At 41.3% G+C, this 23470-nt stretch overlaps 1 protein-coding gene and 1 pseudogene across 1 annotated transcript; both read right to left on the bottom strand.

Annotated features, from left to right (window-relative positions):
* Positions 1 to 473: 473 nt before the first annotated feature.
* On the bottom strand, positions 474 to 16775 carry LOC115797068 (protein mono-ADP-ribosyltransferase PARP14-like). The gene is made up of 14 exons (XM_030753546.1): positions 16604 to 16775; positions 16375 to 16499; positions 13232 to 14746; positions 12911 to 13147; positions 12333 to 12557; positions 12192 to 12246; positions 11882 to 12028; positions 9676 to 9738; positions 9416 to 9592; positions 9160 to 9336; positions 8446 to 9066; positions 7856 to 7992; positions 2598 to 2778; positions 474 to 760 (listed from the first exon to the last, which is right to left on the bottom strand). Exons 1-14 carry the CDS (start codon positions 16773 to 16775, stop codon positions 474 to 476), a joined length of 4119 nt encoding a protein of 1372 aa, XP_030609406.1.
* An 862-nt stretch (positions 16776 to 17637) lies between these two features.
* LOC115797067 (protein mono-ADP-ribosyltransferase PARP14-like) overlaps positions 17638 to 23470 on the bottom strand; it is a 46185-nt pseudogene continuing 40352 nt past the window's right edge.

Genomic DNA, 23470 nt, shown 5'->3' with positions numbered 1-23470 from the left:
ACATGTCACATTCCTTCATATTTCAGTAGAAGCAGCTATTGTTAAATTCAGTGACACATCAGTAATCTCAAAAGTTTATTAATGGTTTCACTGGCATAATTTTATAGCTTTTACAACAAGCTTAAAATCAGACATAATTCTACACTGAAGAAATAAACTTATTACATTAAATATCATAGCTTGTAGTATTAAAAAGTGCATCAGTATCACATCTTCTCCTGAGATTAACTACCATATAGGTACCAACAAGAAAAGTTTCTTTTGTGTGCAAAATTTTCTTAATCTTTAATGTAAATTGTGATATAGCTCTCAGACCCTTCTGAATTTATTATTTTCCAGGTTGTAAATTAACAGTTTTTCTCCACATATTGCCAGTTACTGTAGTTATTAATATAACTTTAATCTTATTCATTCTGGATTTTCCAGAATCCAATATTTTTCCACAGTGGAAATTCATCACTTTCTCTTTGCTCTCATTGGAATGTGATGAGGTAGTCAGGATAAGCTTGGCTGTCGTGAAACACAATGTACATTTTGGGGTTGTCCATTCTGTTCACAACGCTGTCATAGCGGTCGTGAGGCTGCAGGCTGTTCCGAGGTGGAGGCACCTTCATATCACTTTGGCCCTGAGTGTAGATGCCTGTGACGACTCGGGCGACAAACATTAACTGAGAACCGTCAGCAGCTGGCCTGGAGTAGGTGGGGTTGGCTGAGTAGCTGGCCTTAACAGCAAAGTAAGTCCCAATACCATATGAGGTTGCTGAGTGTAAGAAGACAAAAGGAAATTAGGTAAAAATAGGTACTAATAACTGCACTATAGTGATGTCCACCATCATACAAACTGCTTTTCATATCTACAACTTCATGAAGTAAAAAGATTGGTCAGGCTAAGTCAAATACAGTCATAATAGAAAGAAAGTACATCATCTGTCAAGTTTCACGTATCAGGACATAAAAAAAAATCTAGCCCTCACTAGTTCTTAAACTTAAGTAAATTCAACCAAAGATGAACAGCAGCACATGAAATATTACACCATGTCATTGTTTATTTAACAGAAACTAAACCAATATGCAGAAGAAGTGTGTGAAAAACTAACTAAACCCCATCATTCAGCAGCTTGTAGAACCACGTTTAGCAGAAATAATTTGAAGAAATCATTTTGTATGTAAATTTTTCAGTGCCCCGCATCATTGTGGAGGAATTTTGGCCCACTTTTCTATACAATGTTGCCTCAGTTCATTGAGATTTGCAGGCATTCATTTATGCACAGCTCTCTTGAGGTTCCTCCAAAGCATTCCACTCAGGTTGAGGTCTGGACTTTGGTTCATTGCAGCAACTTTGCTGCTGTGTTTGGGATCATTGTCCTGTTGCATGACCCAATTTCAGCCACGCTTTAGCTGTCAGACAGATGGCCTCACATTTGACTCTAGAATACTTTGGTATACAGAGGAGTTTATAGTCGAATCAATGACTGCAAGATGCCGAGATCCTGTGGCTACAAAACAAACCTACATCATCACCCCTCCACCACCATTAGTATGAAGTGTTTGTGCTGACATGCTATATTTGGTTTTCACAAAACATGGTGCTTGCAGGCAAACATCTCCACTTTGGTCTTGTCTATTCAAACCTAAGGCCTGATGCGATGTTCTACCAAACAAGCCATACTTGTTCAATTTTTTCCTAATTCTAATAGAGGCACTTGCTGATGATCAGTTATTCAAGTGCAATGATTAGCAGCACCTGGCTGCTACTTACTCGCTTAATTCCTATGAAAACAGTAAGGGTGAACCTTTTCACACACGCTGCATTTTGGTTTTGTTTTGTGAAGTAATGACACAGTGTAATGTGTCATGTTTTGCAGTTCATCTGAGTTTATATTTACCTAATTTTAAGATCTGTTAAGGACCAGAATGTTTTTACTGTGCCCTGATAGTTAAAACTTTTTTTGTTTGTTCTATGACAGTAACTCTACTTGTTTAGTATTACAAAAAAATAATTTGCAATTGTTAAGAGTCCAGTGTGGGCTCTGGGTAGAACATGTTATGGTTAGAACAATTACTGGCACTGACACAAAACCTTAAGAGATAAATGCAGACATGCTGAAAAGAGGGAGGAGACAATGATTCAGGAATGAAAGAGCTACATCACAGAAAGAAGTCATCAAGAACATCATTCTTTCAGTTAATGAGCATCGGGGCCATAAAAATATTGAGGTTGCTGCAATTCACCAAACACTAAAAATAAAGTTTCTATTAATATTTTTAGTGTCCTAAAAGTCTTCTGTTGTATCCATAAAGGAAGGCTAAATGTAACTATACTCAAGACTGTAAAATACTGGAAGCAATCAGCAAATGACCCACCATCAATCCCTCTTCCCATAATAGAGAACCAATAGAGACATGATCTCTTTACAACTCTGATGATCTCAGCCATCAGAGCTGTAAAGGTTTTAATGCCTAAGTAAAAGATTGGAGGATATGGGGTGCATATAATAATTTCTTAGAAAAGCTCAACACCAGTGATTTGTTTTTAAACCAACTAAAAAATTATCTATTTTGTTCAGTCGTTGTTTACTGTATTAAAAGATTATTACCATTTTGCCCAGCAAAGCGCCTGTTGAATCCAGTGTTCATGATGGAGTTGCAGTTTTCCTGGGTTGTTCCATGATACAGAAATTTTTCCCCTGCTCCGCCCTCCTGTGCATTTTTATCAGAAATGTGTTTCTTCTGTGCTTCATAGGCGCGCCGCAGGTGAATGTTCTGCAAACGCTCAATCTGACAAGAGAGACCAAGGTCAAAGAATCAGTGAGCTGCCAAACAAAGTAGTGCTGGATATTAATTACACCTAAGGGCAAGGTTTATATATTTATGGTGTGGACCATTGATTGAAGCATGTGTCTCAGGTATGAGAAGTTTCTGTGTGTATGTATCGGCAATGATCAATTAATTACTTTGATACTGCAAACCAGAACACTTTAAAAAAATTATGATTCACAGCTAAGTTATAGAGCTGCATTGAGCATTTTCCTTTTGTATAATTTCTGAGCAAATTATGTTCATATCAATTCAGTGGACCTCAAAGATATGGTGTACTAAAACTCTCCAAATCATCCATCCATCCATCCATCCATCCATTCAACTGCGCTCTTCTGGACAGAGATCTCGCATGTCATTCCTAGAATCTGCTGGAGCCACTCTCCCAGTTTGGCAGTCATTGCCCCAAGTGTTCCAATTACCACAGGGACAAATGTTATATTCTCTCAGCCCTTGGTATTTTTCGAGCTTCTCACGCTCCTTCTCCTTGATGTTCCCATCACTTGGCATTGCAACGTCTATAACTATGGTTTCTTCCTCTCCTTCTCCACCACTACTATCTCCAGTTGGTTAGCCATCACCAGTTTGTCTGTCTGTATCTGGAAGTCCCACAGGATCTTAGGTCATTCATTCGCAATCACCTGTGGGGGTGTATCCCATTTTGACCTTGGGACTTCCAGGTCATACGTGGTACAGATATTCCTGTATACTATGCCAGCCACTTAGTTATGGCATTCCATGTATCCTCTGTCTGCTAGAATCTTGCAGCAGGGTGCAAGATGCTAGCAGGCTCTGAAATGTACTCAGCAGGCAACTTGGCAGTTGAATCTTTCCTAGCAGCCTAGTATTATTTTCCATATCCTCATTGAGTTTCTGATGAAGGCTCTGAGGGTCCTGTGTGAGGCCCCAAGTCATAGGTTTTCTTGTAATTAATCCAGGTGGTGCACATGTTGATCAGTCTGGTCTTACAGTCATGAGTGACTGCTCTATCTACAAGTACAGGGGTTGGACAATGAAACTGAAACACCTGTCATTTTAGTGTGGGAGGTTTCATGGCTAAATTGGACCAGCCTGGTGCCCAGTCTTCATTAATTGCACATTGCACTAGTAAGAGCAGAGTGTGAAGGTTCAATTAGCAGGGTAAGAGCACAGTTTTGCTCAAAATATTGCAATGCACACAACATTATGGGTGACATACCAGAGTCCAAAAGAGGACAAATTGTTGGTGCATGTCTTGCTGGCGCATCTGTGACCAAGACAGCAAGTCTTTGTGATGTATCAAGAGCCATGTTATCCAGGGTAATGTCAGCATACCACCAAGAAGGACGAACCACATCCAACAGGATTAACTGTGGACGCAAGAGGAAGCTGTCTGAAAGGGATGTTCGGGTCTAAAACTAGGTGTTTCAGTTTCATTGTCCAACCCCTGTAGATGATGTTTTGCTCCTCTGGTATTGCTGCCAATATCTTTCTGAGCCATACTGTGCTGAGGCAGGTTATTGGCCAGTAGTTGGATGGGACTGGTCTGAGGATCCTGGGGGTCAGGACAGTCTGGCCTTCAGTCAGCCATTCCGCGTGCGTCTTAGTCTTTAGCAGCTGGGTTATTTGTGTTCATGGAGTACATAGCCTGTAGGTGTGAATCATGTCAGGGTTTGGTGCTGTCCAGCTCTTCATATGTGAGATTCTTTCCTGAATGTCTGCCACTGTGATGGTTACTGGATGATATTGGGCTGTTCTTATATTGTTCCCCTGCCACTGAAAGTATGGTTCAGTGGCGAACATCTGGTTTATTCTCTCTGGTATACCTGTTCAAGTGGTTAGTCAAAGCTATAAGTCTTTGCTTGGCAGTTTCTAAGGCCTCAGGTATTGACAGCTTGTTGTACTTTGAAGGCACCCCTTTCTTCGTCACACCTTTCTGCTGCTCTTGATAGCTGGCTGACCTGACAAACTGCAGCAACGCCAGATCATAGCACTGCCCCCACAGACTTGTACAGTAGGCACTAGCCATGATGGGTGCATCACCTCACCTGCCTCTCTTCTTACCCTGATGCGCCCATCACTCTGGAACAGGGTAAATCTGGACTCATCAGACCACATGACCTTCTTCCATTGCTCCAGAGTCCAATCTTTATGCTCCCTCGCAAATTGAAGCCTTTTTTTCCGGTTAGCCTCACTGATTAGTTGTTTACTTAAGGCTACACAGATGTTCAGTCCCAATCCCTTGAGTTCCCTTCACATTGTGCATGTGGAAATGCTCTTACTTTCACTATTAAACATAGCCCTGAGTGCTACTGTTGTTTTTCTTCAATTTGATTTCACCAAACGTTTAAGTGATCACGGATCACGATCATTCAGGATTTTTTTCCGGCCACATTTCTTCCTCGAAGACGATGGGTCCCCACTATCCTTCCAGTTTTTAATAATATGTTGGACAGTTCTTAACCCAATTTTAGTAGTTTCTGCAATTTCCTTAGATGTTTTCTCTGCTTGATGCATGCCAATGATTTGACCCTTCTGACTGACACGACTTTTTCACGACCACACAATGTGTCTTTTGACATGGTTGTTTAAGAAATGAGAAGCAACTCAATCCACCAGTTGGGGTTAAATAACTTGTTGCCAGCTGAAAGATAATTGCCCATGCAGTAATTATCCAATAGGAGGCTTGCACCGATTTGCTTAGTTAAATCCACGTGGCGACTTTTTATTTTGGCCAGGCAGTGCATGTGTAGTAGCATTCCAACATTTCCCAATTCTCATCAACTGTCCATTTATGCCATATCCTTCTAGTTCCAGTGGCCCACTTATTGTCAGTATTTCCTGGCTCCTCATCACTTGACAGAGACCTTGTTGATCCAGGCGACATCTGAGCCAGTATGGCTTCAGTTAAATCGCTCTCGCTCATATTCCAAGGTAGGCTTGGGTTGGACGCAGGGTCTAGACTGGGGCCCCTTACTGGATGCATGTCCTGGACGGACGGTATTTCTTTTTAAAATTAATTAATTTATTATGCATGGACACATAAGGAGAGCATGCATGACACTGACAGGTTACAGGATTTTAATCTTTGCAAACAAAAATATCTATTTGTTCCACCTTATGTTAGCATACTATTTAATTAATGACATTTCATCTTAATATAATTTTTGGTGCATTTAATGAGCTATGTAAGTTTATTATCTGAATACCTTAATTAGCTAACTTGAATGTGATCATGCATTATGTAAAACTTTCAGCCTTTCGTTTACACGATGGCGTTCCAGAAACGATTCGCGTTTACACGATGACGTGAAACGATGGAAACGATGAAAACGATGTAGTTCACCTCATCCTCCCTCACCCTCAACACTGGATCCCCCCAAGGCTGTGTGCTCAGCCCTCTGCTGTACTCACTGTACACCCATGACTGCGAGGCCACATCAGAGTCCAACGTCATCATCAAGTTTGCTGACGACACTGCTGTTGTGGGACTAATCTCTCACAATGAGGAGACAGCCTACAGGAGAGAGGTCTCCCGCCTGGAGAACTGGTGCCAGGAGAACCACCTCCTGCTCAACGTCAGCAAAACGAAGGAACTGATCGTGGACTTCAGCAGGAAGCAGCAGAGGGACTACCATCCACTTGTCATCAGTGGTGCTGAGGTGGAAAGAGTGGGCACTTTCAAATACCTGGGAGTGACCATCTCACAGGACCTGTCCTGGACTCATCACATAAACATCACTGTGAAGAAGGCCAGACAGCGTCTCTACCTCCTCAGGCGGCTGAGAGACTTCAAGCTCCCACTCAAGGTGCTCAGGAACTTTTACACCTGCACCATCGAGAGCATCATGCGTGGGAGCATCACCACCTGGATGGGAAACTGCACCAAGCAGGACTTCATGGCCCTAAAAAGGGTGGTTCGTTCAGCTGAACGGACCATCAGAACCACCCTCCCCAACCTGCAGGACATTTACACCAAGCAGTGCAGGCTGAGGGCCATGAAGATCCTAAAACAGCCCAGCCACCCCGGACACTCTCTCTTCTCCCTGCTCCCATCAGGCCGGCGTTACCGCTGCCTGAGGGCTAAGACTGAAAGGTTGAAGAAGAGTTTTTACCCACAAGCCATCCGTCTGCTCAACTCTGAGCCCTAACTGGACCATTATTGCACAATGTAAATATTATAATTTATAAAAGTGTGTATAGTGTATAGTATATAGAGTATAGTGTATAGTGTGAATTACTTTTTTTTTAATTTTTATTCTTCTTATTTATATGTGTGTGTATATATGGTTGCAGGTACAAAATACATTTCACTGTGCATTGTACTGTGTATAACTGTGCATGTGACAAATAAACACTATCTTAATCTTAATCTAGTTCCCATGCCAGGCCACAAGTTGGCGTTGGTTTTCTCTTTGCAAAGTTTGTTTATGCAAGACGCGCATGCGTGGAGTGACACAGGTAGGTAGTGCGGCAAATTGTTCATTACTTACAAAACGGCCAATGTGAGAGGTTTTGTGTGGACTGACAATGAGGTTGGATCGCTGGTGCACACAACGCTGAATTACAAAATGGTAAAAACACAAGAAAAGCATAAGAAGCACCCATGAATCCGCGAGTACTGTTTATCAATTTGCACGTGCGCGAAAAACTGTGGCTGTCGCAACCATAGTGCGCATGTGCGAGTCGAGCGTTTTCAAATCACCCCGGTTTCAAGTGTTTACACGAGAATGCAAGCCGGTGCGTTTCTGAAACGCTCCACTCTCCACAGAAGGGCGAAATGCATCAAACCGACACAGTTCTCGTGTAAACGCAAGGCCGAAAGGCATCGAAATGACGCCGTTTCAAAATGAAAAAGGTCTCATGTAAACGGCACCTCAACATAGTTATCCTCCTGTCTCCTGTTATATTTACAGCATCAAGATAAACCAACAAACATTCAAATCTGTTGTGTTGACTATAGAAGAATAAAGTAGTGGTGAAGTAGTATGCATGTAATAATATACAGGTAGTATAAATAGAAAGTGAAAGATTCTCTTGAGCAGGGAAAGCCACCCACCTTCATCACAGTTTTGCTGGCAGTTCGTTTGAAGGCCTCCTTCACTGTCCGGTACTCTGCAGAGGAAGGCTCCATTGTAACCACCTTCATAGTCTCAGCAGCAGCCATGTTGTCCCAGTACAGAGGGAACGTAAAGTCTGAAACAGACAGCATATTTGTTATATTTTATTAGGTCAGGTAAGACAGTGAGGTTTACAGCGATCACACGAGAAGACACAGAAAGTGCGTGAATAAAACTAAACAAAAGCCCTTCTGAAACCAATACAGTCCTTTGTGATGCAATTTGAAATCAACATGATCAGGTCATCTCACCTCCCAATTTTTATTAGTAGCTAAGGGACCCTGAGGTGAGATTTTGATATTTCCTGTTTAAAAATGTTTATGATTACTATCATCTCCGTAATGACTTTTGCATCCTTCTTTGCTATAAGTAGTTTGTTAGTATAATTATTTCTTTTAAGATATTAAGATTTGTTTCTCTTGGATTTGCATTATTCTCAAACTTCCAACTCCAGTATCAACTTCAGTATCCCCTCCCTCTTTTCAGTATGAGGTTCATTTTGTAACATCACTGTGAACTATCTTCTCACCTGGCAGATTCTCAAGTCGTTTCAGCTTCGTTGTCTGTCTGCTCAGCGGTCGTGTTGCTGCCATCATCTGTAGATTAACCTCCCATGTGATTCCCTGTGCGTCTGTTATTCCTTCTGTTAATTCTTTAATTTCCAGTTTGTGATTGGCTGTTTTGGGAAGCCTTTCCCAGTTACCATTATGAGCCAGGATGCACCAAACAACTCTGTTGTACAAATCATCCTCCTCCCTGACTCTCACCTCTCTTTTGAGGGTCCCAAACTGACACTGACTCATTTTTTGTATCACCCGGGTGACCCCATCTTTTAGCCCGCTCACTGTTAGTGATCCAGACTGATCTGTTTTCATGAACAGACCCTCAGTCTCCACCAGCTCCTTCAGATCCATCATGTCATCATGGGTGAGATGTTCCACTTCCTCCTTTGAGAAGGTGTTACTGGAGCACTGTGTCTGATATTGATGTTTCAGCTTTTCCATGGCATCATCAACCTCTTTTTTGCAAAGACCCAGGAACGTGAAGACAGATTGCTGACTTGTAAAACTGATATGGAGACTGCTGAGGCATGTACTCATAGAAGGAGGAGGCTGTTGTTGCTGTACTTGAACTGGAAGTACTGGGAGTACTAGAACAAATCAATAAAAAAATTCAGTAAAATAATCTTTAATCAGAATATTCAGCTTCACACAAGATGGCAGCCTGTGAATATTTCTGTCACCTCTGTTGATTACAGCGGGGGAAAACATCTGCATCGCTTCCTCTTTAAAAGCCAAGAAGACATTGATCTTCATCAGGATGAGGCGGATGTCAGTGAGGGTATTTATGGATGATCTGCAAGCTTTGATCCCTCGAAGAATGGCACCTGCCACAATGACAGGGTCCAACCTTCCAGCTCCTGCAAAAACACAATTTGCCTTTAGAGGTGTGTCTGTGTTTCACAACAAATATTTAGAATGTCTAAATATTCTACTTACCAGCACAGATGGCAGGAATTGCCACAGAGCTGTATTGATACCATTCACAATAGTAAATGATATCACACACAAGCTGTTCAATGAGAGTTTCATCCCTTTTTCCAGACACATGAAAAATGGCTTTACAGGGGAAGTTTCCAGACTGGGTCACGTGAACTTCTCCTCGGTTCACTTTTGCTGCACAGAAAGTGACACAGGAGACATGAGTGACAAGTAGATAAGCAATATGAGAAGATAAGTAGCTGCTCCTTTTTTCTCACCTGCTTTCAGTTCAGCTTCCACCTCTGGTCCAGCTACGGTTAAGATGTCTTTGCATACGCCATCTGGAGAAGAAGACGATGAAACAAAACAACAAAGCATATCTGTGAGGCTACATGCTAATCTTGCTGGTAATTTTAGCATACTAGCACCACTAATTAGCAGAGGTGGGAAAAGTACAGACACATTTTACTTAAGTAGAAGTAGAAATATTTGTGTTACAAAATACTCTGGTAAAAGTACTGAATCAACCTTCTATTGCTTTCTATTTTTGTGTAAAGCTAACTGAACCCTGTGCTATATTCATATAATAAAAAATTATATTATTACATGGGAATACAAATGTTATACCTGTGTCTACCTGAACCAAGAGCCCACGTGTACATGTGTGATATCTTCTGATTCTTTAATATATTAAATGTCTTAATTTTTTAATTAAAGTGTTTCAGGTGTCTTCCTTCACAAATAAAAAAACACGCCCTGACAGGATACAGTTTATACTGTCTTTATACTGACAGTATACAGGTTGGTATAAAGGTGGAACCCGGTAAATGAATCTAAGCATCATCCACTTAAATTCTCTACTAGACTTGATGTAACCTGTAACTCTGACCATGAACACCATGGCTGCTGTGCACCAGTCCACCACAGAGCTTTACTGTAAATTCACCACAGTACAGCAGACTAACATTTTTATCCTGCATGGGTGTTGTGCGTCCAAGCAGTAAGTAGTCCTTATTCTTCTCCAATTGTGGTTGGTTTTTTTTTTTGCTTGTTTTTTAAAAATAGGACAAAGCAAATACCACTTTCTGTACTCTCTTTGAGTTCAATTGGATGCTGTTTGGGCTGTGTAATGCTCCTAGTACCTGTCAGAGGTTGATGGAACAGATTTTGAGGGATCAGAGTTTTCAGCCTTTGTTAGTGATTTTGGATGATATTGTTGTTTCTTCATCCTCTGAACAGCACCTTGATCGTCTTGATTTGGTGGTGTCCCATCTCAAAGTGCACAACCTGAAGCTGAGATTAAAGAAATGCCACTTTTTTCAGCCTGAGGTCTGATATTTGGGACACATGACATCAGCTTTTGGAGTGGCTACTGACCCATGTAAGATTAGTGCAGTGGCAGAGTGGGCACAACCAATTACTTGCACAGAGCTACAGTCCTTTATGGGGTTTGCTTCATATTATGAAGAATGAGGCATTTGCCAAGTATGCTGCACCACTCACCCACAAAATACTTATTGCTCTATTGTATGTGGTTGCAATTTTGCCAGCATTTAAAAGCAGTTGGCAGGCGGGAGCGCCAACGCTCCGGCAGGTCACAACAGAAGATTGACCTTCAGTCGTCGCCTGGTTGTTGAACTAACCACATTAGTAAAGTCTGCTCTTTTGCTTCATAGCACAACTCTTTGTGAGAAGGAGTTTGCAGTTACCTGTTTCTTCCCTCTGCACATCAACCCCTGACGCACTCTTGAGACTGAGTACTGTGAGGAAGAGAGTGGAGTTGCTGTGGGCCGACCTGTTCTGGGAACCTAAACCTGGAAACTCCTTTGTTTCAAGCCAACAAATACAGTATTGTAAATAAACTTGTGAACTTTTACGAGAACTTTTATTGGCTGGTGATCATAAATTCCTCATGGCCAGTTGAAATGACAGGCAGTATACCGGTTCACCTCTGTTTCCTGCCAGATTAATAATATATAATAACTTATCTTCATTACAGTTTGATAATCTGATTCCTGACTGCGTTTCATCACCTGTTTTGCATTTTGTCATCCACCACGCCTGTTCTTGCTGAATTTGCCTGGTGTACACTTGCACAAAATGTAAATTTACCACCATGCTAGATACTAGATCTAAAAGACAAGTTGGTAGTAAGTTTCACAGCCACAGTTAATTTTAAAATATTAACTTATGATGCCATCAACTGAAAATATAAGTAACTGATGAATAATTACTTAACTTGTAGGACCATGACCATCTATGATCATAAGTATTTATCTAAATGACCTGCTGGAAAGCTTGGATCTTCAAAAATTAGCATTCACACAGGAATCGCTCTTTCTGTTCAGATATTCATGAACATGCTGTTTGCCTATTCCATCCAAAAGAGCCACCATCATGGCTAAAAATAGCTTTACAGTAACCACAGGAGCTTCCTGCTCACTAGGACTTCCTGCGTTTGCATGCATCCACAGGTTCACCTACCAACATCAAAAGTTTGGAAGTTGGTTGTGTTCACAACAACATCTGTAGTCTCATTAGTGATGTCACCAAACACCACATGGAGCTTAACCCCACTTTGTACTGTCATGACGATGTCATCTAGGTCACTGGTGAGAGACCTGAAGATTGCTAAGAGGAAGAACACCACACTTTAGATATTTGTCTGATATTTAAATTGATGACTGAGAGTAATAATGAAGATAGTAAAATATGGCACTGGCCAAATGCTTTGTAACTCCTCACTATGTGTAAATATCACATAATAAATGCAGTCTGAGTAGTGCTAGTTTACCTTGGCCTCCCTGGTTCATATTTAGGCTGAGCTGTTTGTAGATATCGTGGTAGCACTGTAATTAAAAACACCAACATAACACGATAAATAATCAATGCATGCTACAGATCAGATGCAGGATGTATATCAAGTGACATTGACCTCTTCAGAATCAGGATAGCCAGGTTTAATGATGATGTGGATGTTTGTAAGAGACCCAGTGGATGCAGATAATCCAAACTGGTGAATGACATCAGTCAGCACTTGAATGGCTTCTCTCAGCGGGTATTTTAAAACAATTCCTGGTCCAATAATTGGAAAGGCAACTGAACTCAAACTCCACTGCACACAGAGCTCCAAACACTTCTTCAACCCATTACCAAGAGCCTGCAAATCAAAAATGACATATTTTTAAACTATGTTTTCAAAAATAACTCTTGAATTGCTCACTGCAACTAATGGAGCACACATCAGAATCTAAACCTTGAGGCTCAACAAAAAGGCAGATTGGTTGTATAAATCTTCATTTGCAGTTTGTGCTTCACTGCTTTCGCTTGATCTTTTTTGTCTGTGCTATTACTTTTGCACATTTGGATATCAAGAAACTGTCAAGTTATTCCAACCTTTCAACTATACAAATCTATGAAGCAGACTTCATTGGCTTTCTAAAGGTAGATAAACCACAAATCAAATCTTTTCCTTCACCAGAAATGTTTCCAGTTGAATGTATTTAATTTTACCTGCACACTCTGTCCTCTCACTCCATCCCAAGGCAAGCACTCAATGAAGGAAATCTTGGAGCAGCCCAGAGATGGAGGTGCATCAACCAGCTGAACATCACCAGGGGTGAGGGCACAATTCGCTATGACTGAATCAAACTTTGACTTTAAAGTGTAGCCAGCTTTACTCAACAGACACTTGCCAATATTTGTAGAATTCAGCTGCTTGTTGAGCATGGGGACCACCAAAACATCCACCTGTGGAAATAATATTGAATAACATGAATGTTGCTGTTTTGTTTTGGGATTATGGGAAATGGAAGAGAATAGAAATGATCAAACCTGTTCATTTTCCAAACTGCTGAGCTTGATCTTCAGGTTTGTTTTGTTGACCGCAGAGCCTCCAACAGTGCTGTACATGCTACTGTAGATCAGAGAACGAGGTGTGTTGCTGAGCCTGCTGGTGCTTCGTGGTCTATTATACACATTTGAGGACATCACAGCTTGCTTTTCTTGAATAATGACGCGACAGGAGCTCTCTACCAGCTCTTTGCTCACTTTACCATCTGCCTGGAAGTATTGCTGAGCCCCTGGTCCATCTAGAGTCAAAGTGTCTACAGTCATACTAGTAAGAGTTGATGTTAGGGCCTCCTTGGCCTCCTGAACATGACATCGAGGACCAGACACAAACACACAAGGATTTGGAAAACGTGACGCTTTTAAGGTCACCTTGGTCTGTTTCATGCCGATCAGGTCTAAGATTTTATCAAAACAAGTGACCATTTCAGGATTGGGCAGATTGATGGTTTCTTGAGTTTCCACTTGATTCATCTGGAAGTCATGAAGAACCTCATTGAGCTTGATGACATTTTCACTGTAGCCCACCAATTGTACTTTGGTCCCAGCAGTTCCTCTGGCTCCAGGGATGAAGCTGACATCCACTCTGAACTCTCTCCTGTTTTCCTCGTTCTTGGCTTTCATCAGGATTTCTTTCACCTTGCCAAAATCTACAACACCCTGCAGCTGTACAGTCTCCACTTTAAAGTCTCTCATCACTGCTGCTTCAGCCTCATTCAGAGCATCAGAGGACAAACTGGACAGAACCAGATCTGAACCCACCTCAAGGTAAACAGGGTTTCTGAGGCTCTGCTGGAAGCGAGTTTGGTATTTGGAGATGGCAGCGCTGGTTGTGATGAATGTTAGCAAAGCCGTGGGGAACTGTACTCTCTTCTCCTTTATGTTCTTAATCAATTCATCAAGTTTTGCAGCTCCTGACTGGACCTCTTTCTCAGGGCCTTCCAAAGTGATTATGGCACTACCTCTGTTGATTTTAACCTCTGGATGATAAGCACCCATTTCTCGATTGAACTCTTCTTCTACTAGTTTAAACTGCTTCTCTGCAATTGGTAATTCCTTTGTGGTGGGTAGACTCTTTTCAAGAACTGCAATCTTCTCCTTCATGGCAACAGCCTCTCCCACAACCACAGCATAGCCACTCTCTGTGTAAACTTTGATATCATCTGTCTTAAAGGAGGGGTCCTGCAGTACCATTTTGATCTGTTTTGGCTCGAGCACATGATAGCAGACATAGCTCTCAGTGAGCTGGATGAAGACCTGATCCACCTGCTGCTCCCATTTCTTTGCAGCCCCACTAAAACCTCCTCCTGGCCTCTTGTCAACCTCCTCTCTAACCAAAGCTTCTTCTTCATCAAAATTTAACTCCACTGTGCAGCCGATTGCAGACAGCTGCTTTTCCAAAAATGTGTATGCTTTGCAGTTGTCTCTCAGGTAATACAAGAGGAAAACATCTATCCTGAAAGTCTTCTCAAGAATTTTTGTGTTTGGAGTTGTAATGCTCTAAAAGAAGATGAAAAGCAAATCCATGAGTTTATGCTATAAGATACCAATTGCAAACTGTTGTACTGTAGCTTATAGGAGTGGGAAGTTCATCAACAATTAATCAAAACCAACATTCAAAAACTGTTATTGACATAATCTTGCCCATGCCAGTTATTTTGTTTTAATTTTTTCCCCATTTTTCCAGTTAATTCTTCCCCCATTATGTACCACTACCACCACCACCCCACAATCCAGTCTACAACATAGAAGCATCATGGAAATAAAGTCAAATACCAAGCAGACTGTGCAACTCAAGCACTTCATACCAAATAGAAGTACTTTGTCTGCTGTTTGGACAAACTTGTGGCTTTAGTAAAGACAACATCAAACAAAAGGAGGAAAACTATGGGAAACATTGTTGCAGTGACCGAAGGTAATACTACCAATCTGTTACAACACTTAGAATCCAATTACAAAAAAAAAAAAAGTGTTGCAGGGATGTTACAAAGACATCAATGCAAAATAATATATAAAGGTTTTGTATCTGCAAATTGTCCAGATGATGTATTTTTCAGGAAAGGCCTTCCTTATTTAAGCAATGTAAAACCCTATTACAACCACAAATCACACTCATTGGGGTCATATCAATACTGGCAATCATTTCAACTCAGTTGCTAATTCAGCTGCTTCTCATTTTTCAAGTGCTTATCATCATCATTTAGGAAGTTTGAATTCGCAAGATAAATGTGTTTTGTTTTTGCCTCTCTTCTGTCAGTCCCAAATTTCCAGCTGGTTCCTGAGCATGTACTGAACAGCCCCACAGATCTACATCTAGAATGATGAAGTGTACTATGGCTAAAGACAGACCCGGGAGCAGCTACACAGTAAAATGCAACTCGTTGTTCGTCTAACCCAACCATTAAACTTTGACAAATATGACAAGACAAAGTCCAATGTGTGTGTGTGTGTGGTTGGATTACCGTTAGGTCTATATGTAAGTTTTCATGGGAACCTTGTAAGCTGATGTCCTCATTTTCCAAGTGTTGTAAAGAGAAAAGGTAATACACACTGTGGTAAACACGCAGTGTTTCTAAATTTGTCTATTGAATCAATTTTAGCCCCTTAACTGGCAAGGGCCCGGTGACGGGCCGTTTGTAGTCCCTTTTATATGGCAGGCTAGACCCTCCCATTTTTATTGACACGTCATTCGGCCAATCATGTAACTGGCTGCACCAAATCACCTGACAAAGCTACGTGACGCCCTCTGAGTATTATTGGCTCTGGGAAACCCATTTCTTAACATGATTGGCCGAATGAGGTGTCAGTCAAAATGGGCGGGTCTAGCCTGCCATATAAATGCACTTCATTCGGCCCGCGGACCAGACGCAGCCGATTAATAGGCTATGAAATGGGTTGTTCAGAGCCAATAATAACCAGAGGGTGTTATGTAGTTGTTTCAGGTGATTTTATTTGCTGCCAGTTAAGGGGTTAATGATTATCTGTTTTTGAGAGTTAAAAATTCAGAGTTTTACCATTTAAAATGTTGTTTTGGGGGTATTTGTAACATATTTAAATCATTTGCACATCATCTGTTGTTATCAATACTGTTCTCAGCTTTCCACATTTCACTGACACTGAAACCGTACCGGTGATCGGGATGTCGATGGCTGGTCAGAGGTCTGCGGTGAACTAGTCCGGCTCACAGTCAGACACAGTTCTCCACTAGGAAGAGTGATAGTGTGAAACTTCCTCTGCAAAACTCTTTCTTGATCTGTAAACAGCCATATCCACAGTCACTGAAGCAGCCTACATTTAAACACAAGCGTGAAAACGTATTTTACAAGTAACTGACTTTAACGCAGTGTCACCCCCTACCTTCTTTTTCCTTGAAACATATTTTATAGACGCGTCCTCCAACTTTTTCAAGTTTTCCGCAGTCGCCGCCGCCGGAGTCTCGTCTTTTCTGAAAGTATCTCCTCACTTTCTCCTTCTCTTTGTCTGTGAAATCACTGGCTTCAAAAAACAGTGGGTGCGGGTATTCATCCATTTTATCTACAATTCTGACTGACCCGATTGACACCTGTTTGTGTCACTCTGTGAGTGCTCCTTTCACTTTCACTTACTTTCAAAGTACACCTCCTCATGTTTATTCAGGCACGCCCAACAACAGAAAAGCTCCATGTTGGACTCTCAGGGGCTTTCCCCGGCTGTGCTGCTATGCAGGTACTCCACAAGACACAAGCTGTCAAAATATAAATTGAAATGATATTTAAATACATTTTCCCAGTAATTATTCTGACAGCAAATTATGGTAAGGACACTGGATTTTATGCTCCATGTGCTCTTAAACCATAGAAATAAAATAAATCTGAAAAAATGAAAATCACAAATGAAAATCACAAATCAGCACTCAACCAGTAGATGTCGTACTGGGACCAAAGCTGTGCTGCTACACTGAGACGCAGCCCATCCATTCGCACACGTCAAATTGCTTCATATTTCATTGGAAGCAGCTATTGTAAAATTCAGTGACACACCAGTAATCTCATAATTTTATTAATGCTGTAATGGCATCATTTTATAGCTTTCACCATAAGCTAAAAATCAGACATAATTCTACACTGAAAAAAATAAACTTATTACATTAAACATGATTGCTGGCAGTATAAAAAGTGCATCAGTATCACATCTCCTTCTGAGATTAATGACCATATAGATACTCAACAAAAAAAGTTAGTTTTGTGGGCAAAATTTTCTTAATCTTTAATGTAATCTTTTACCTAGTTCTTAGTTTTTTCCACACATTGCCAGTCACTGTAGTAATAAATATAACTTCAATCTTATTCTTTCTGGATTTTCCAGAATCCAAAATTTTTCCACAGTGGAAATTCATCACTTTCTCCTCACTCTCACTTGAATGTGATTGGGTAGTCAGGATAAGCTTGGTTGTCGTGAAACACAACGTACATGTTGGGGTTGTCCCTTTTGTCCACAACGCTGTCATAGCGGTCGTGAGGCTGCAGGCTGTTCCGAGGTGGAGGCACCTTCATGTTGCTTTGGCCCTCAGTGTAGATGCCTGTGAGGACTCGGGTGACGAACATTAACTGGGAACCGTCAGCAGCTGGTCTGGAGTAGGTGGGGTTGGCTGAGTAGCCGGCATTTACAGCAAAATATGTCCCAATACCATATACAGTTGCTGAGTGTGAGAAAAAAGGAAAAGAAAAGGGAAATTAACAATAGGTACTAATAGCTGCACTGTAGTGATTTCCACTGTCAATTACATGATTATAAAAAATTATTAATACAAAGTGTTTTTGTACCACGTCATGAATTGATCATAAAAAGAAAGCACACCCTTGGTCACGTCTATGGTTTTAATTCAATTTAATGTTATTGTTGTGGTCCCCTGGGGGCTCTGACTGCCCTGCCCTTTTAGTTATATTTTCTATTATGTCTTCTTTTTCTGCCTGTATTTTTGTCTGTGGGTGTATCGTATGGAGTCTTGCCTGAAGCAGGGGCGGGCGTGTTTTGGGGACTCCACCCACAGGAGCTCACCTGTGGCTGATCTCTCACCACTCACCTACTTTTCAGGTACTCTGATCGAGTCGAGTTTTAAACTGGTGGAAACTCTCAGTCAACACCAGATCATTGCATCGGCCACGTACCTGTGATGGAAAATTTGTTTTTCCAGCCGGTATCCAGGCTGGCTCTAGTTTGGATTTACTATCTGAATGCTCTTGGATTAATTCTTCCAGTGCAGGCTTTTGCACTGGAAAACTCCCTTTTGGAGTTGGTGTTTTAATGTGTGTTTGAGATGCAGCCTCAAGCGGCCTTTGACTCTCTGCAGCTTTGCGTTTTGTTTTTTAGCACAGCTTTGGAATAAACTCTGTTAAGACTTTATCTCTTTGACCAGCGTATGAATCCTCACCAGCGAGTCACAACGGTTATTTATATAGCACCAAATCATGACAAACAGTCGTCTTAAGGTGCTTTTGCATATTTTACAGGTTTCATATATCAGGACATACACCCCACAGATTTTATGTTAAAACAGCCTGCCATAACATCACTGAAAGCCATAAAGAACATCATCCTTTCGATTAATGAGAATCAGGGTCATAGAAATAATAAGACTGTTACAACTCACTAAACAGTGAAAGGAACGTTTCTATTAATATTTGTTTTTTTTAGCATCCTAAAAGTCCTCTTTTGTATCCATAAAAGAAGGCCAAATGTAACTATACTTAAGACTGTAAAATACTGGAAGCCATCTGCAAATGACCCACCATCAATCCCTCTTTCTATAATTGAGAACCAATAGAGACATGATCTCTTTACAACTCTGATGGCTGAGATCATCATCATAAGATCATAAAGGTTTAAATGCCTATGTAAAAGCTTGGAGGGTATGGGGTGTGTAGGAGGTAATAATTTCTAAGACAAGCTCAACACCAGTGATTTGTTTTTAAGCAACAGAAAAATTATCTATTTTGTTCAGTCGTTGTTTACTATATTAAAAGATTATTACCATTTTGCCCAGCAAATCTCCTGTTGAATCCAGTGTTCATGATGGAGTTGCAGTTTTCCTGGGTTGTCCCGTGGTACAGAAGTTTTTCCCCTGCTCCGCCCTCCTGTGTGTTCTTATCAGAAATGCTTTTCTTCTGTGCTTCGTAGGCGCGCCGCAGGTGAATGTTCTGCAAACGCTCAATCTGACAAGAGACACCAAGGCCAAAAAATCAGTGAGCTGCCAAACAAACTAGTGCTGGATGTTAATCACACCTGAGGGCAAGGTTAATGTGTTTATAGTGTGAAACCCTATGTTTCAGGTATGAGATGTTTCTCTATCAATGCTTGTTAACTAATTACTTTGATACTACATACCTGAAAAACTTTTGAAAGGTGACACATTGCAGGTAAATTTTGGAGTTTTGAGCATTTCTGAATTTAAAAATATCATGTTCTTTTAATGTGGCAATCAATTTGTTTATAGAATGTGACAATTGATTTCTCTTAATTTGTTTTTTGTATATTTTTACATTTCAATTTTATATATAAATTTAAATAATTATAATAGTTATAACAGAAATATTTAGTTATTCTGACTTTTTTTTTAGGCATAACATTTAATCATTGGCAACATTTATTCTTAATATAATTTTTTGGTGCATTTAATAGCATGTGTAAACTCATTATTTTAATAATTTAATTACAATGCTCAAAAACATTAAAGGAACACTTAGAAAACGCATCAGATCTCAATGGAGGAAATAAATCATGCTGGATATCTGCTTATGTGGCTAATGTGTCAGGAATTAAATGAGCCACAATGTTGGACGGAAATTATCAATATATACAGTGGGCTGAATTCAAAGACACCGCAAAAATCCAAATGAAAGAAATATGCAACTGGGTTGTCCATTTTGCCAGCATGTCATTGCAGCAACTCAAAATGATACTCGGTAGTTTGTATGGCCCTCTCCTGCTTCTATGCATGCCTGATGGATGCATAGAAGCAGGAGACCAGATGTATGAGAATCTCCTCATACATCTGGACCAGGGCATCACTGAGCTCCTGGACACTCTAAGGTGCAACCTGGCAGTGTCGGATGGACTGAAACATAATGTTCCAGAGGTGTTCTATGTGATTTAGCTCAGACTAGTGTGGGCGACAGTCACTGGTATCAATTCACTCATTCTCCAGGAACTGTCTGCATACTCTCGCCAGATGAAGCCAGGTATTGTTGGGCACCAGGAGTACCCACTGCCTAACCTGTAGAGGTCTGTACGTCCCTCCATGGATATGCCTTGCCAGACCATCACTGACCCACTTTGACATCTGTCACATCACATGTTCTCAGGGTGAACTTGCCATCCATCCATCCATCCATCCATCCATTCATCATCTTCTGCTTATCCAGGGGGCATAGGGGCAGCAGCCTAAACAGAGAAGCGCAGATCTCCCATATGGGAAAACTCCCATGAACATTCAAATATCCTCGAGAGGACGAAGCTGGTCCAGCGTTCCGTGACCGGAATGAAAACCAGATTGTTCCTCTTGAATCTGAGGTTCAACTAACGGACGGAACCTCCTTTCCAGCACCCTGGCATAGACCTTACAGGGGAGGTTGAGGAGTGTGATCCCTGGATAGTTGGAGCACACCCTCCGGTCTCTCTTCTTAAAGATGGGGACCATCACCCCATTCTGCAAATTCAGTGGTACTACCCCAGATCTCCCCGCAATGTTGCAGAGGTGTGTCAAACAAGACAGCCCTACAACATTCAGAGGCTTCAGGAACTCAGGGCAAAACTCATCCACCCGAACTTGTCACTGGTGAGAGAACATACTTCAAAAATGCCTTCCAGTAACAATTGTAATAAGAATGATAATAATGGTTGTGAAGCACAATTTCTCAGCTTTTAGAAACAGTTTGAATTTTTCCATTAGGACAAACGGTCACGTAATTATGGGAATTCAAAGTTTGTTTGATTTGAAGTCTCAGCGGCGATACGCTCAGTGTTGACCAGCTTATTACGGCGAGTAAGGGCAAGAAACAGGGGCATCAGTGGTGATCGCCACTGTTAAAGGGTTAACCACCTCAGTGACCTCACCCCCAGTGATGGGCAAGTCATCCCCCTCATCCCCAGACTCTGCTTCCACTACAGAAGACGTGTCAGTGGGATTGAGGATGTCCTCAAAGCATTCCTTCAACCACTTGAGTATAGCCTCAGCTGAAGTCAGCAGCGCCCAACCTGTACTATAGACCGTGTGAGTAGAGCACCACTTTTCCCCCCTGAGTCCCCTGACAGTTTGCCAGAATTGCTTCAAAGCCATCCAAAAGTCTTTTTTCATGGCTTCACCAAACTCCTCCCATACCCAAGTTTTGGCTTGGGCTAACACCCGAGTTGGGTTCAGATCAGGCAGGTCATTCCTCCCAATCACACCCCTCCAGGTCTCACTGTCATTGTCCACATGAGCATTGAAGTCTCCCAGCAGGACGGTGGAGTCACTGGATGGAAGACCCTCAAACACCTCACCCAGCCACTCCAAGAATGGTGAATCCTTTGGCACATAAGCCCAAACAACAGTCAGGACCCGTTCCCGGTCCAAAGGCGCAGGGAAGCAACCCTCTTGTACACCCGTGAAAACACCGACATACAGGCAGGAAGATGAGGGGATACAAGAATACCCACCCCACTTCAATGCCTCTCACTGAGGGCACCAACAGAGTCCAGCCCCTCTCCAGGAGACTGGTTCCAGAGGCCATGTGTTGAGGTGAGCACGACCATATCTAGCCAGTATCTGTCAATCTCTTGCATTAGCTCAGGCTCTTTCCCCACCAGAGAGGTGACATTCCATGTCCCAATAGCCAGTCTCGATAACCGGGAACTGGACCAGCAGGGCCTCCAACTTTGGCCACTTCCAAACACACATTGCACCCGACCCCTACATGAGAGCGGGCCCATGTCTCCTGTTTGGGCTGTGCCCGGCTGGGCACCGTGGGCTAATGCTTCATTAAGAGGACCAGTAAAATCTCTTTCAACTCTTATATGTAGGAGAATAAAGTAAGGAATAAGTAGTATGTACCCAGATAGTATAAGTAGAAACTGAAGGGTTTCCTTGTGCAGGGAAAGCCACCCACCTTCATCACAGTCTTGCTGACAGTTCGTTTGAAGTCCTCCTTCACTGTGTGGTATTCTGCAGAGGAAGGATCCAGTGTAACCACCTTCATAGTCTCAGTAGCAGCCATATTGTCCCAGCATAAAGGGAAAGTCTGAAACAGACAGCATATTTGTTATAATTGATTAGGTCAGATAAGGCAGCAAGGTATATAGCATACATAGAAGAAGACATAGAAGGAGCCTATGTTGACTTTTATTATGCAATTTACAACTAATTTTTAGTGAAGCAGCTACAAAATTGATTTTGGTGTATGAATGAAATCAAAACAAATCTTGTAATGAGTCCTCTTTTGCAATGAAATCTGAAATCAACATAATCAGACAATCCTGATTTTCATTTTTTTTTTTTATTTAACCTTTATTTATACAGGTAGTCCCATTGAGACTCAGTGTCTCATTTGCAAGAGAGACCTGTTTCCAAACATACTAAATTTACAATAATAAAATAATTCAATAATTCATCAAGAGACCCTGCTGAAAAATGAACTGTTTACAGTTACTTCAATCTCTCCTAATGACTTTTGCAACTTTCTTTACTATAAGTAGTGTGGGAGCCAAGTTAAGTTCGTTAATATATAAAGTATTTATTTTGCTGTAAACTTATTTTCTTTAAATAGTAATTTAATAAGTAAAGTTAGGGTTAAAATTATTTTATTACATTCATGTTTACATATTGGGGTCTTGTTGTGAACAGGTTTTCAGTAAAAGCTGGGTTAGTGGGTAGTTTGAGCTTGCCACTTCATGGTTTTATGCAAATTAGGCACAGCGCTGGAGGGGGAGAGAGGGGAGTGCAGGGCAAAGCGCTGCAGCATAGGACAGAGCCACACAGTTTTTCTACCGTAGTTTTGTTTATTGTGGAGGAAAACTTAGGCCTGGATGCTCTTGTAAAAAGATATGAAACTGTGGAATAAAACTTTAATTTTCTTTCTACATCGGAGTACTGTGGAAGTTTTTCCTCTTCGAATGAACGGACATGAGTGAAACCGGGGACATTAACCTTGTGGCAGCACAAGTAGTATGTTAGTGTAATTTTAAGAAATTAAGATTTGTTTCTTTTGGATT

The sequence above is a fragment of the Archocentrus centrarchus genome, chromosome 18, assembly GCF_007364275.1.
Source record: "Archocentrus centrarchus isolate MPI-CPG fArcCen1 chromosome 18, fArcCen1, whole genome shotgun sequence".
NCBI lineage: Eukaryota > Metazoa > Chordata > Actinopteri > Cichliformes > Cichlidae > Archocentrus > Archocentrus centrarchus.
The sequence above is the reverse complement of the archived record's forward strand: the minus strand, read 5'-3'. Positions and strand labels throughout refer to the sequence as shown.